Source organism: Myxocyprinus asiaticus, chromosome 17 (genome assembly GCF_019703515.2).
Source record: "Myxocyprinus asiaticus isolate MX2 ecotype Aquarium Trade chromosome 17, UBuf_Myxa_2, whole genome shotgun sequence".
Classification (NCBI taxonomy): domain Eukaryota; kingdom Metazoa; phylum Chordata; class Actinopteri; order Cypriniformes; family Catostomidae; genus Myxocyprinus; species Myxocyprinus asiaticus.
Genome location: NC_059360.1, coordinates 46,980,286 through 46,995,000, shown reverse-complemented (window position 1 = coordinate 46,995,000; position 14,715 = coordinate 46,980,286). Strand labels below are relative to the sequence as shown.

The 14,715-nt window shown below is 36.2% G+C and overlaps 1 protein-coding gene across 3 annotated transcripts in view; it reads right to left on the bottom strand.

Annotated features, from left to right (window-relative positions):
- LOC127455164 (1-phosphatidylinositol 4,5-bisphosphate phosphodiesterase beta-1-like) overlaps nt 1-14,715 on the bottom strand; it is an 80,387-nt gene that overhangs the window by 25,817 nt on the left and 39,855 nt on the right. For all 3 annotated transcript variants that reach the window (XR_007899642.1, XR_007899641.1, XM_051722809.1), the window contains exons 10-17: nt 10,236-10,382; nt 9,935-10,092; nt 7,404-7,486; nt 6,922-7,006; nt 5,716-5,896; nt 1,050-1,126; nt 184-280; nt 17-101 (exon numbers count right to left, since the gene is read on the bottom strand). Coding sequence is in view for 1 of the 3 variants with exons in the window: in XM_051722809.1 (XP_051578769.1) it covers nt 17-101; nt 184-280; nt 1,050-1,126; nt 5,716-5,896; nt 6,922-7,006; nt 7,404-7,486; nt 9,935-10,092; nt 10,236-10,382 (913 nt within the window). In the remaining 2 variants the exon portion in view is untranslated. The remainder of the gene's footprint in view (nt 1-16; nt 102-183; nt 281-1,049; nt 1,127-5,715; nt 5,897-6,921; nt 7,007-7,403; nt 7,487-9,934; nt 10,093-10,235; nt 10,383-14,715) is intronic.

Below are 14,715 nucleotides of genomic sequence, written 5' to 3'. Positions count from 1 at the left end.
TGCAGGTAAAGGATGCTCGACAAACTCGACTGGTGTCTTTGTGAGCTGTTCCAGGGCTTTTGTCTCCACAAACGAGGACATCTGATAACTGCGTTTGGTTTCTGAAAATGGAAAAATCTAGGTTTAAATGATATCTTTATTTTTATTAGATATAGGTCAGCTAACACATATGATTGTACTTACTTTTGGAAACCTCAAAGGAGTGGAATTTAGTGGGCTGGATGTAATTGACAAGCGTGGACATTTCTTCAGTGGCAAACGCTTCAGAACCCGCTGTACCCTATAGACCAAAAAAACGTCACTGCAACCCCAAAAGATTTCATGCATTATACAGTGACCTCTAAAAGTATTTAGACACTTAAATAATAATTCAAATGTGTGAATGTCAATGCATTTGATTAAAAAAAATATTAAATCAAATATCATCGTCTTGAATGCTGCTGGAGCTTTTCTCAGAACTACACTTTTCTGAGCCATTTTTGCTTTGACTTTTATCAACTGGTGTCAAGATGATTTTTAGTAGATATATGAATTCAGATGTAGAACATTGTTTAAAATGTTAAAACATTACACTCAATAAACAGTGATATTTTCCAGTGATATTGCCACAGCTCTGGGACAGTCGTAATTAAAAAAAATGTTTTTTTTAAAATAAATAAAATGACAGAAATCATTTTCACACAATGAATATTGAAAAGGCTTTTGTTTGTTTTTTCATAATTTTAAACATGTAATAATTCACATTTTTACAGTATAATGGGTTTCCATAGTTTTAATATTGGGTGTCTGGGTCTGGGACAAGGCTAAAATTGTCAAATATATACATAAAAAAAAACATTTGAAAAGTAACAAAAACAAATGAAGTTTTCAATTCAGTTTTAATTTTAACTTCATTTAACAAAAAATAAATAAATAAATAAATAAAATAGTTTGATGAAAATTTTACCCCCTTTTATTCTGCAAGCAGGCACAGTTATGGTCAATCAGCTAGGCCAATATATCAATTTACCACTAAAATATAAACATCTGTGAGTAAAAACCAGATTTACCTCATCCATGGACTTCTTACAATCATCATCATCGTCGTCTTCATCATCATCTTCATCAGCCTCCACCTCTGCAGACACTGAACCACAAAAACACAAAACAATCAAACTGATTAAATGAATCATATGTGTGTGTGTGTGTGTGTGTGTGTGTTAAAACACCTCATAAACTAACTTAAAATCACCAACAATAGAAGGAAACTTGCACGAACAAATCTGACCCATGTGTTTGTGTGAGTCATTTATTTTGAACAGCAAAACAGGACAAGAGTAGAGACCTCAAAGGGATATTTCTAACAAAAAAATGAAATAAATACTTTCATTTGCATTTGTTCCTCACACAAAACGTATCGTATGACTTCAGAACACTTGGAAAATAGCGCATGAGTCGTATGGGCTACTTTTATGGTGTGTTTTTGTGTCCTTTTTAAAGCTCAACAGCCCAGTTCTCATTCAGTTTAATGTGTGAACATTCTTCAAAAACATCTCCTTTTGCGTGCTGAGTGACTCCAGTCAGGTCTCCTAAGCAACCAAATTGGCCTGGTTGCTAGGGAGGGTAGAGTCACATGGGGTAACCTCTTCGTGATCGCTATAATGTGGTTCGCTCTCGGTGGGGCGCGTGGTGAGTTGTGCGTGGATGCCGCGGAGAATAGCGTGAAGCCTCCACACACGCTATGTCTCCACGGTAACGCACTCAACAAGCCACGTGATAAGATGCACGGATTTACAGTCTCAGACGCGGAGGCAACTGAGATTCGTCCTCCGCCACCAGGCTTGAGGCGAGTCACTACGCCACCACGAGGACTTAGATCGCATTGGGAATTGGGCATTCCACATTGGGGAGATATATACAGTGGTGTGAAAAAGTGTTTGCCCCCTTCCTGATTTCTTATTTTTTTGCATGTTTGTCACACTTCAATGTTTCAGATCATCAAACAAGTTTAAATATTAGTCAAAGATAACACAAGTAAACACAAAATGCAGTTTTTAAATGAAGGTTGTTATTATTAAGGGAAAACAAAATCCAAACCTACATGGCCCTGTGTGAAAAAGTGATTGCCCCCTAAACCTAATAACTGGTTGGGCCACCCTTAGCAGCAACAACTGCAATCAAGCGTTTGCGATAACTTGCAATGAGTCTTTTACAGCGCTGTGGAGGAATTTTGGCCCACTCATCTTTGCAGAATTGTTGTAATTCAGCCACATTGGAGGGTTTTCGAGCATGAACTGCCTTTTTAAGGTCATGCAACAGCATCTCAATAGGATTCAGGTCAGGACTTTGACTAGGCCACTCCAAAGTCTTCATTTTGTTTTTCTTCAGCCATTCAGAGGTGGACTTGCTGGTGTGTTTTGGATCATTGTCCTGCTGCAGAACCCAAGTTCGCTTCAGCTTGAGGTCACGAACAGATGGCCGGACATTCTCCTTCAGGATTTTTTGGTAGACAGCAGAATTCATGGTTCCATTTATCACAGCAAGTCTTCCAGGTCCTGAAGCAGCAAAACAGCCCCAGACCATCACACTACCACCACCATATTTTACTGTTGGTATGATGTTCTTTTTCTGAAATGCGGTGTTACTTTTACGCCAGATGTAATGGGACACACACCTTCCAAAAAGTTCAACTTCTGTCTCGTCAGTCCACAGAGTATTTTCCCAAAAGTCTTGGGAATCATCAAGATGTTTTCTGGCAAAAATGAGACGAGCCTTAATGTTCTTTTTGCTCAGCAGTGGTTTTCATCTTGGAACTCTGCCATGCAGGCCATTTTTGCCCAGTCTCTTTCTTATGGTGGAGTCATGAACACTGACCTTAACTGAGGCAAGTGAGGCCTGCAGTTCTTTGGATGTTGTTGTGGGGTCTTTTGTGACCTCTTGGATGAGTCGTCGCGGCGCTCTTGGGGTAATTTTGGTCAGCCGGCCACTCCTGGGAAGGTTCACCACTGTTCCATGTTTTCACCATTTGTGGATAATGGCTCTCACTGTGGTTCTCTGGAGTCCCAAAGCTTTAGAAATGGCTTTATAACCTTTTCCAGACTGATAGATCTCAATTACTTTCTTTCTCATTTGTTCCTGAATTTCTTTGGATCTCGGCATGATGTCTAGCTTTTGAAGATCTTTTGGTCTACTTCACTTTGTCAGGCAGGTCCTATTTAAGTGATTTCTTGATTGAGAACAGGTGTGGCAGTAATCAGGCCTGGGTGTGGCTAGAGAAATTGAACTCAGGTGTGATAAACCACAGTTAAGTTATGTTTTAACAGGTGGGGCAAACACTTTTTCACACAGGGCCATGTAGGTTTGGATTTTGTTTTCCCTTAATAATAACAACCTTCATTTAAAAACTTCATTATGTGTTTACTTGTGTTATCTTTGACTAATATTTAAACTTGTTTGATGATCTGAAACATTTAAGTGTGACAAACATGCAAAAAAATAAGAAATCAGGATGGGGGCAAACACTTTTTCACACCACTGTATATATATATATATAAAAAACATCTCCCTTTGTGTTCCACAGAAGAATGAAAGTCAAGTCAGGTTTGGAAAAATATGAAGGTGACAAAATAGCAACGAATGTTTTGCATAAAACTATAAAAACTTTGATAATATCCATTTGTGCTTTATGAATCATATTTAGTTTATTCTGACACCATATGCATTTACTTGATAATTGGGCCATCTCTTCAGTTTGTGAATAACTCACAGAGCAGCTGTGAATCTTTAGAAATCAAGTATGATTTCTGAAGTGATTTGGAGTCATGGATCTCTTACAGGTGGATGTTTGAGGAATCTACATCGTGCTGAGAAACCAGCTGTTCAACATCAGCTCTCTGCCTGAATGCTGTCTGGAGTCAACCTTTAAAAACCGTTCGCATAATCTGCTGCTCACAATGCCTCCATAACACACAAACACGGGCGGCTGGGTGTTTGTCTCTGACCTGCAGAGTGTCTAAATGTCAGGCGCATTTCTCTCCACAAGCGTCTGTACATAGACACCAGCTAATGGATATGAGAACTACGACAGAACGGTGTCATAACTGAGAAAGTTGAAGAGTTGATGGTTGTCGTTTGTGTTTGTCCCCTGCAATCTTACTTTCTTTCGTTGTGCTAAACATATAAGTAAGCACATTTTTTACACTCTAAAATGTTTTAATGCAACCATAATATTTGCTCCCTATCTGTGTTATTGTCATGTTTTCAACTAAAAATATCTAAACATTCTTAAAAAAAAGATGCATTTACTTGAACTTGTTTTCAGAGAAATCTAACAAAATTCAGTGAACTTTATGCGTAAATGTTTGTTTGTGAAAAAAATAAAAAAATATTGCATAAGAAAATATTTTTGCTATGTAATTGCAATGACAATTAAGCTGTAAAAAAGGTCATTTAGAAATTGTAATGTTATTATTACATCACAATCTTGAGCTCATTAACATATGACCGGCGGGTTCAAAGGGGTGCGAAAAATGTTTACGCTTAAAACGTTAAAGTCTCCATATACAAATCAAGCCTATGAGGTATCATTTGAAAGCTTAGAATCTGAAGTTTTCAGAGATAACCATCACGTTTGCATTTATGTTACTTAAAATAACAAAATAAGGCCTAAAATAATTTGCATTGAAAATTAGCGCCCTCTAGAGGTAATGGGGTAGAAATATTTATATGAAAATAAAAGTCCTTCATATAGCATCTAAATGGACAAGTCATATATCTATTGAAAGCTCTCACTCTCAGGAATGTGACTTTTCAGTTTATTTTGATGCCCTAATACAACAGTTCGAAAGATTTTCAAAAGAATCACAAAGTGAAATATGATTTCTGAAGGTCATCAAATACAAATGTCTCCAATTTATGCTCCAATAACTGCTGCTGTAAGCCCCAAATAGCCAAAAACCTAATATCTGCTTTAATTTTTAGGGAATTCTCTAAACAATTAGCCATTGATTACTTGTCTGTGAGCTTGTTTGGCTGAATAATCCAATGTTATATATTAGATGTCTATAACAAAATATGCCATCCAGAAGGAAAAGCATGCAAAACAAATCATCATAAAAATATGTTTTCGATATATCGAAAACTATATATCATTGCAAAGGAGAGACACCTAGATTGAGCTTCTAGTCCACTCAGAGGCCGAGATATTCAATGAAACAATGAGGGTGGTGCTTGAACTGAAAATTAGACTGAATGTCTATGGACGAGCACATCTGTGATGGATAAAATACGTTAGAGCGCCACCTACATTTCAGATCTGTATATTGTGATGAAATGTGATAGAGAAAAAAAAGATTCTAGTTTTTACTGTCATCTAGTGGAATAAAATGAGACTTTTCAAAGTGAGGTAGAGTGAACAGAACCAGAATTACATGTTTACAAAAAACAATTGTTTTAATTTATTTTTATTTTTTCTAAAAAACTTTGTTTGTCATAAGATTATAAACACATACAATATGATTTATGAATAATTGGAGTCCTTTTTTTTATTATTATTTGGGCAGTTCTCTGAAAAATTAGACACATTTTTTGCAATTATTCCACAGTAATTTTAGAGTGAAGAATTGCGGGCGGCAGCCAAAAAAAATGCGTTTAAGGGGTTAATAAAGGATGAGTAGGTGTGTCCAAACTATTAAGTGGTAAAAATGATAAAAGTGTAGAATATGACTCGTTTAATACCTGCAGGTCCAGCACTGGGTGAGGATGGCTCAAATACGCTGGACGAGTCGCTGTTGGACGCTTGCTCGGTAAGTTTTTTCTTCGTACTGCCATCTGACGGTTTGGGGTGGGATTTCTTGTTCTTAATGAGGATTTTTCCCATGAGCTCTTGTGGGCTCGGCAGAGGAACACCAGGCTCCAGCTACAAAAACACAACACAATCTGTGATGAGACACAAGCTTGACCCAAACTGATGCAACTGTCCATGAACATGAGGGTCTTTCTTCAACTAAATGCACCAGCGGTTGATTTTTATTACATTTGATTTTGTATAACTAAGAGATTTCAACTACTTTTCTTGTCGTAATATGAGTCACCTTAAAACATATACATATTATACTTTCAAATGCTTTTTATGTTTAGATTTGATTGCTTTACCCTATTGTTTTTTGTTGTAACAGACCAAAACTTTCAATCACAAAATATGAAATTCCATCATAAAAAATTAAATATTAAATAAATAATAATAATAATAAAGTTAATAAAGTTTAAAAATTTAAAAATGATTACATTTTTTAAACTATTATAATTAAATAGAGACTGAAATAAACTATCCTTTTCAATATAAATTGTGTGAAAATTATTTCTATAAATTTTTCAAACAATTTTGCCCCAAAGAACGTTTTTATAAAGTTAGTGTACTTGTTACCAAAAGGACAAAAGTGTCAGTGACGAGCATACTTGAGATGAAATATGAGACAAGTGATGTTTGAACAAAACAAAGAAAAATTAAGGGAAATATCACTTGTATACAGAATATTTCCAATCGTCCTTTCCAATCCAATCCCATTAATTTTGCCAAATTATGCAAAAAGTGAGAAAATATTTTTTAATTGTGTATTTAATTTAGGATACATTCAAATTGGTCTGCCATTTTAATAAAATAAAAAAAATGTCATTTTCACCAAAGAATGGATGATGATTTTAAAACCTGGTGGAAATTACATTTATTCATGACATTTCAGGGGGTGAAATGGCATAATTCTCCAGTGATGCATGTATATCCTCTTTGGACATTGTTAATAAACACATTTATTAAAAAAACAATTATTTAAGTTTGAAAAGTGTGTTTAAAAGGGAGATTAGTTTATCTTCTAAAAGTCTGCAGGACCAAAAGGTCTCAGTTGTAGAAACGCCCATATATGAATTCCGAAATAATAAACTTACAGGATATTTCTCAAGTGGCTCCGTCAAAAGTGCATCCCCAAATATCGATCTGCAATATTCTGCCATCTTGGCTTGCTGTTTGGGACTGTGATTCAAAATAAACAATAATACCTGTCATTAAACCGCCATCCTCATAATAACAATCAATAAAATAAATTGTGTCTTGTGACATTTGCATACACCTTATTCCTGGAAAACTACACTTATATTTATAATTTGAAATTCCATAATATATTTTATAAATTATAAATGAAATTCTCTGACTGCGCGCACATCATGTCATCTTTGATTTCATGCAGAAAATAAAGCGAGCGTTCAAGCTGCCGCTGAGCATTAAATCTATCAAGAGAACAATGATGACTGCAAACAAATTATGCATTTCAGAGACGGCTGTAATCGTTCTAGTCCTTGTTGCCATAGTTGCAGGCAGCCCTGAGGAGCAAAAGTACCAGTGGCTGCGGGAGGCGTGCGGATACACTTACGAGTCCACATGATTCTCAAAGGACAGGATGACGGGGAAAGGAGACGTTTTAAAAGCGCACCCTGCGATGGCTTCAATCACTTCCTGGAAAAGAAGAACAGATTGCAAATGAAACTGGTTTAATTAAATAATCTGAGCTGCTGGCAAATCAAAGGAATGAAGTATTTGAATAAAGTTTAATATTGTTCCAATATATTTTATAATGCAATTAGAATTGCAAATTCAGAGCTAATTCAGAGCTAATCCAATGGGGTTACATATTTTGTTGTATTATACTACTACTACTTATACACTTACAATTTTGTCGATAATACTATGTACTCTTAATAACTATAAGATGAAAATAAAATGAAAACTAAACTAAACAAATTGAATCAATGCAAACAAAAGTGAATGATAAAAAATGAAAACTAAAAACAAAAACAAATGGAAATGAAGCAAACAAAAATGAGATATGAAAACAAAATTAAAACTAAACAAAACAAAAACAAATAGTAACAAAGTGAAAAAAGCGAAAGAAAATAAAATGGAAACAAAACGAAATGAAAACAAAGCAAAGAAATGCGAAATATGTAGAAATGAAAACTAAACCAATAGAAAACAAATGGAAACAAAGAAAACAAAAGTGAAATTTAAAAAAAATGAAATGAAACCAACCAGAAAAAAGTGAAACAAAGCTAACAAAAACAAATTAAAAGGAGGCAAACAAAAGTGAAAGATGAAAACAAAATGAAAACGAAACAAAACAAAAACAAATGGTAACAAAGTGAACAAAAGCGAAAGATGAAAATAAACTGAAAACAAAACAAAGTGAAAATGAGGCAAACAAAAGTGAAAGATGAAAACAAAATGAAAATGAAACAAAACAAAACAAAAACAAATGGTAACAAAGCGAACAAAAGCGAAAGATGAAAATAAACTGAAAGCAAAACAAAGTGAAAATGAAGCGAACAAAAGTGAAAGATGAAAACATAATGAAAACGAAACAAAACAAAACAAAAACAAATGGTAACAAAGCGAACAAAAGTGAAAGATGAAAACAAAATGAAAACGAAACAACACAAAACAAAAACAAATGGTAACAAAGCGAACAAAAGTGAAAGATGAACATGAAATGGAAACAAAACAAAATGAAAACAAAGCAAACAAAAGCAAAAGATGAAGAAAATGAAAACTAAACCAATCGAAAACAAATGGTAACAAAGCGAACAAAAGCGAAAGATGAAAACAAACTGAAAACAAAACAAAGTGAAAACAAGTGAAAATGAAGCAAACAAAAGTGAAAGATAAACATGAAATGGAAACAAATTGAATCAAAGCAAACAAAAGTGAATAATAAAAAATTAAAACTAAAAACAAAAACAAATGGAAATGAAGCAAACAAAAGTGAGACATGAAAACAAAATGAAACCTAAACAATACAAAATCAAATGGTAACGAAGCGAGAAAAAATAAACTAAAGAAAATTAAATGGAAACAAAACAAAATTAAAACAAATGAAATCTAAACAAAACAAAAACTAATAGTAACAAAGTGAAAAAAGCTAAATAAAATGGAAACAAAACAAAATGAAAACAAAGCAAAGAAATGCAAAAGATGTAGAAATTAAAACTAAACCAATTGAAAACAAATGGAAACAAAGCTAACAAAACTAAAAGGTGAAAGCAAAATGAAAATTAAACAAACAAAAACAAATTAAAATGAGGCAAACAAAAGCGAAAGATGAAAATAAACTGAAAACAAAACAAAGTGAACAAAAGTGAAAGATGAACATGAAATGGAAACAAAACAAAATGAAAACAAAGCAAACAAAAGCGAAAGATGAAGAAAATTAAAACTAAACCAATCGAAAACAAATGGAAACAAAGCTAACTAAAGCAAAAGATGAAAACAAACTGAAAATTAAACAAAACAAAAACAAATGAAAACGAAGCAAACAAAAGCGAAAGATTAAAATAAAATTAAGACAAAACAAAGTGAAAACAAATGAATATGAAGCGAACAAAAGCGAAAGATGAAAAAGAAACTAAACCAATTGAAAACAAATGGAAACAAAGCTAACATAAACAAAAGAGGGAAACAAAATTAATATTAAACGAAAACGAGCGGAAACGAAGCTAATAAAAGCTAAAAACTAAAATAAACTAAACTGTGTTGTAATTAGTAATGTTTTCCAAAAAACTGCCAGTGAAACAATACAAAGCACACTTTTTTATATTAGAGATAGATTTTCTGAGAACTAGCCTTAATATCTTAATACCTAAATTGCTTATGAGGTAAATTATTCCTGTTTTGAGGAAGTATAGAAATTTTAATGGAAAACAGGCAAATATACTGATTAATAATAGGCTTTTTGCAGTGTTTAAGCTTTAAATGGTGTTTTTTAATAAGTCTACAAGGTCTCTCACAGAAATGTCTCCAAAAGCAGAACATAAAATATAAAGCTAAAGCAGTACTTCACTGAAAGCACTTGTGAAATCTTAACCTAAACTCTCCTCAGCGTGTCATGGGCTGTGGAGGGTTTTGGTTCACCTTGAAGGAGATCTCAGAGGTCATGGTGAAGCCGTGAGTAATGACGGGTTCCTCCTCTGCAGTACGACCCTTCCAGCAGTCGAGCTCCACACAGCGACAGCCAGACAACAGCGTCTGCCGATACATCTCAACGGAGGAGTTACCTGCGAGCTGACCCGCTAACACACAGAGACACAAAAACACACCCATTTGCATTGTAGAAGGTAAGTATGTACTTTAGCAACTTTTGCACAGGAATGAGGGCCATTTGTACCACTCAATAATATATGAATGAATTTGTTTGTAATTGGTGTTGTGTTACCTGTGAGGTAGGTGTTGTGCGAGGAGTTGATGAAGTAATGAGACAAGGGGAATGTCATGTCTTCACTCTGGTCCAGTTTCTCTGGAGGAATCACACTGTTTTCTTCACTTATCAGATACCTGGCAAAACCCTCCACAGAGATCTGCCCTGTTATACAAATGACACAATAAATTGTTTCTTCTGCATTCTGTCCCGATTAATATTCTACTCATATTTTCATATTTAATATATTATAATATATAATTATAATATATTTCAGAAATACGTATCTTTACAAAAGTTAAAAACGTTGTGAATGCAGTTTCACATTGGATTAAGTAAACAGTCTACATTTAGAACTTTATTTCCATGAAAGGGTTCCATTAAACCGAGTTTATTTTACCTCAGAACAGAAAACTGTCACTCTGTTTCTCCATTTTGCACCTAAAGTAACAACTTGTCTCATTGAGTAAATTAGCACTGCAATTGCAAACAGACTTCAAATTAGACTCGCTGCAAGATCAGTGTTCCCTAAACAGCAATCATGGTTGAAGGAAAGACATGCGGGGACAGACGTCCCATGTGACTAATTCTCACCAGCAGTTTACATTAATTAAACCTATTCTTTGCAGAGCTCCAAATGTAATTATCCATGGCCCTTTTTGACGGCAGACGGCCATTGCACAGACTCAATGTAATGTTTTAGGGTTAACTCAGTCACAACCGCAGTGGTTTCTGCCACTCCAATGCAAATAACCATTGATTTGCACACCAAAATAACACAAACCACCTTGATGTCCATGACAAGGGAGTCAAATGGGTTTAAAAGACTACAATTACCACGCTCGAGAGAATTCAGCAATTGTCTTGTCGAGTTAAATGGAGAATAAAACGGCAAGAACAGGATAAGATATAGATTGTATTGTCCCAATCCTGCAGATAAAAAAAAAAATAATAATAATTTAAATTATATATATATAATCAAAAACAAAAACTTGTTGTTGGGATTGCAGGCTGATCTTATGGTTAAAGAGAGGTTTGAAGCACTTATCAGCTGGTAAGGCTAGACCAGCTGAACACCAGCTTGGCCAGGCTGGTAGAGCAGCTAAACCAGCTTAAACCAGGTTGACCAGGCTGAAGGACCAGATAAACCATCTTAGACCAATTTGACCAAGCTGGAGGACCAGATAAACCAGTGTGACCATGCTGAGACACCAGCTAAACCATCATAAAAGTTCTTCGCCAGACTGGAAGACCAGCTAAATCAGTTTAAAACAGGTTGACCAGACTGGAGGACCAGATAAACCATCTTAGACCAGACTGATAAAGCTGGAGGATAAGCTAAACCAGGTAGTCAGACTGAGAGACCAGATGAAACAATCTTAAACCAGTGTGACCAGGCTAAGACACCAGCTAAACCATCATAAAAGTTCTTGGCTGGGCTGGAGGACCAGTTAAACCAGCTTAAACTAGGTTGATCAGGATGGAGGAACAGATAAAGCAGCTTAGACCAGATTGACCTGGCTGAGAGACCAGCTAAACAAGTGTAACCAGGCTGAGAGACCAGCTAAACCATCTTAAACCAGTGTGACCAGGCTGAGAGACCAGCTAAACCTAGCTGCTAGGCTAGGCTGGAAGAGCAGCTAAATCAGCTTAAACCAGTGAGGCCAGGCTGGAGGACTAGTTAAACCAGCTTAAACCAGTATGGTCAGGCTGAGAGACCAGCTAAACTACCTTAAAACAGCGCTTTGAGATGATTGTTTAAAATAACCAGGCTGAGAGACCAGCTAAACCATCTTAAACTAGCTAAACCAGCGTAAACCAGCTTGACCTGGCAGAAGGATTAGTAAAACCAGCTTAAACCACTGTGGTCAGGCTGAGAAACCAGCTAAACCAGGTTGACCAGCCTGGAGTACCAGATAAACCAGCTTAGACCAGATTGACCAGGCTGGAGGACCAACTAAACCAGAATAGTCAGGCTGAGAGACCAGCTGAACCATCTTAAACATACATTTTTGAGATGCTGGTTTATGATGGCCACACTGAGACCAGCTAAACCATCTTAAACCTGCTTGGCTGGGCTAGAAGACCAGCTAAGCCAGCAAAACACCAGTTTGCCAGGCTGAAAGAGCAGCTAAACCAGCTTAAACCTGCATGGCCAGGCTGGAAAATGAGCTAAACCAGCATATACCATGTTGACCAGAGTGGAGGACCAGTTAAACCAGCTTAGACCAGTATGGTCAGGCAAAGAGACCAGCTTAACCATCTTAACCCAGTGTGACAATGTTGAGAGACAAGCTAAACCATATTAATCCAGACTGGGCAGGCTGGATAGCCCGCTAAACCAGAGTAAACCAGCTTGACCCAGCTGGAGGACTTGTAAAACCAGCTCAAACCAGTGTGGTCAGGCTGAGAGATCAGCTAAACCATTTTTAACCTGCTTGGCTAGGCTGGAAGACCAGTTAAAACCAGCAAACCTCCTTAGGCTTGTTTAAGATGTTTTTCAGGTTTGTTTCAGACATAACAACATGAATCAATTTTCCAACATAAATGTAAGGTTTTTATAGACAATTCGCAAAAGTTGCACTTGTAAACAATGTAATCCTGCCAAAGCAGTCCACCATTGCATTTGCATCCCAATTGTTTTTTTCCAAGCTACGATCAATACTATGCAAATATTGGCGTCTCGTGCGGGCATCGTTTGTCCCCTGTCTGTCTCTGCGACTGGACTGAGAAAATAGAGTTTGTAATCCGTATGACATGAAGGTGCTAAGCGAGATCCGTGAGCTAAATAGCCCAATGATCATCCTCATCTATCCCCATCACGGGACCCTCTGGACTCAATGTGTCTAATCAGTCACCTGTCACAAGCTAGCGGCTTCCCGCACATTGTCATCCAGTGACCTGATCTCCGGTTTGCCCGTGGAGCCTTGTGCTCTGAGAGATAAAAATAAACTGGCTCGACTGCAGCGTTGGAAGGCACGGGCTGCAGCGTGGGAGTTACTGTTGCTATGGTAATGAAACTAAGAGAAAGGTGGACATTTTTCCATAGAATTACAACACAACAGAATACAAATTAAATCCAAAGGCATTCACGACTGCCCAGTATAGCTTAAAAAAATCAGCCTTTGACGGTTTCTCGATGTCAATATATCTCGATGTTTATGTATTTGCTCTGAAATGTGTTAAAAGGGAGATTGGTTTTTACATTTGAAGAATCATTTCAACTAAACAGTCACTGTAGCCAAATTCAAAATGTTTAGTACAGAAAATAAAAGTAATAATCTAGTTATAATAAACAAGGCTTGCTTTTCACATCGTCTTTCACTAAATGAATGCAAGGAAGACTGATTTAGGCCTGTCATAATTGCTTTGCCTGATCGCGATTTTTTTATCTAACCGCAATTATTTGAGATAACCGTGACCAAGACTAAAGTTGACCAAAAGGAGAGATATATTTAGGCATTTCGATAAAAAAAATAAAATAAATTAAACCATTATTTTTCATGCCAGTCAACCCCTGCGCAATGTTTGCCAAGATTTTAAAGTCTTAAAGGAAAATATATATCCCTATTTTATTAAGTTAAATAGGAATAAATGACTTCTTATGCGAATTAAGCACCGATACACCTTAAGAAGTGACAATTTGTACATCAGCTTCACAGGCATGTCGTAACTTCAACTCATTAGCTTCACAAACATAACAGAGTAAATGTAACAGCTTCAGGAGCACCGTGGCCTTCCTTGTGCCAGACTCTCTCTCTCTCTCTCTTCTGCTGGTGGCGTGGCTGCTTATATGAAACAGGTGTTAAACATAATCTAGTTTACCGCTTTCTCTCTCTCCGGACGGATGCTTGACCACGCCCCCGCTGCCATACACATTTTGTCATCGGACAGTTTGAACTGATTTACGGAAATAAATCAAACTTAATTCAGTTTTGCAACTGAAATTTAAACCAGAGACACAATAAAAACACCTCTGTTTTAATGCTCCACACTCGAGTCGTGAGAAAAGGCAGGATGGCAAAATGTATCTAATAACACGCTCTTTTAGAAACTCAATGGCCAATTAATAGTGCATTAAAATCACTGTGATATGCACAATGTTGCGTAGTTGTATTGTGCATAGCCAGCAAAATCATCAAGAAAATATGTTGAATATTCTTTACATCCCCCAGCCAGAGGCTATAGAGAACATTCCAATATAGGAACCCATCAATGTGGAAAACAGCTATAACTTGGCAGTCAATCAACAAAATTGGGTGCAAAAACTTATGAGAGTTTATATTTCATATTAGTAACTTGACAGACAGCATTCGATTAAAAAGACCTGACATCTTGATCTTCTATAAATGTGACACCTCATGGGAGCCAATGCAAAATCCCCCTACTCAATTAACCGTGATAAACAATTACGTTCAATCTGTCTATCAGCAATCAATAAATGAACACCTCCAGTCTGAGCTAATTCTACTCTTTGGTTACACTGTGGCATGTATCA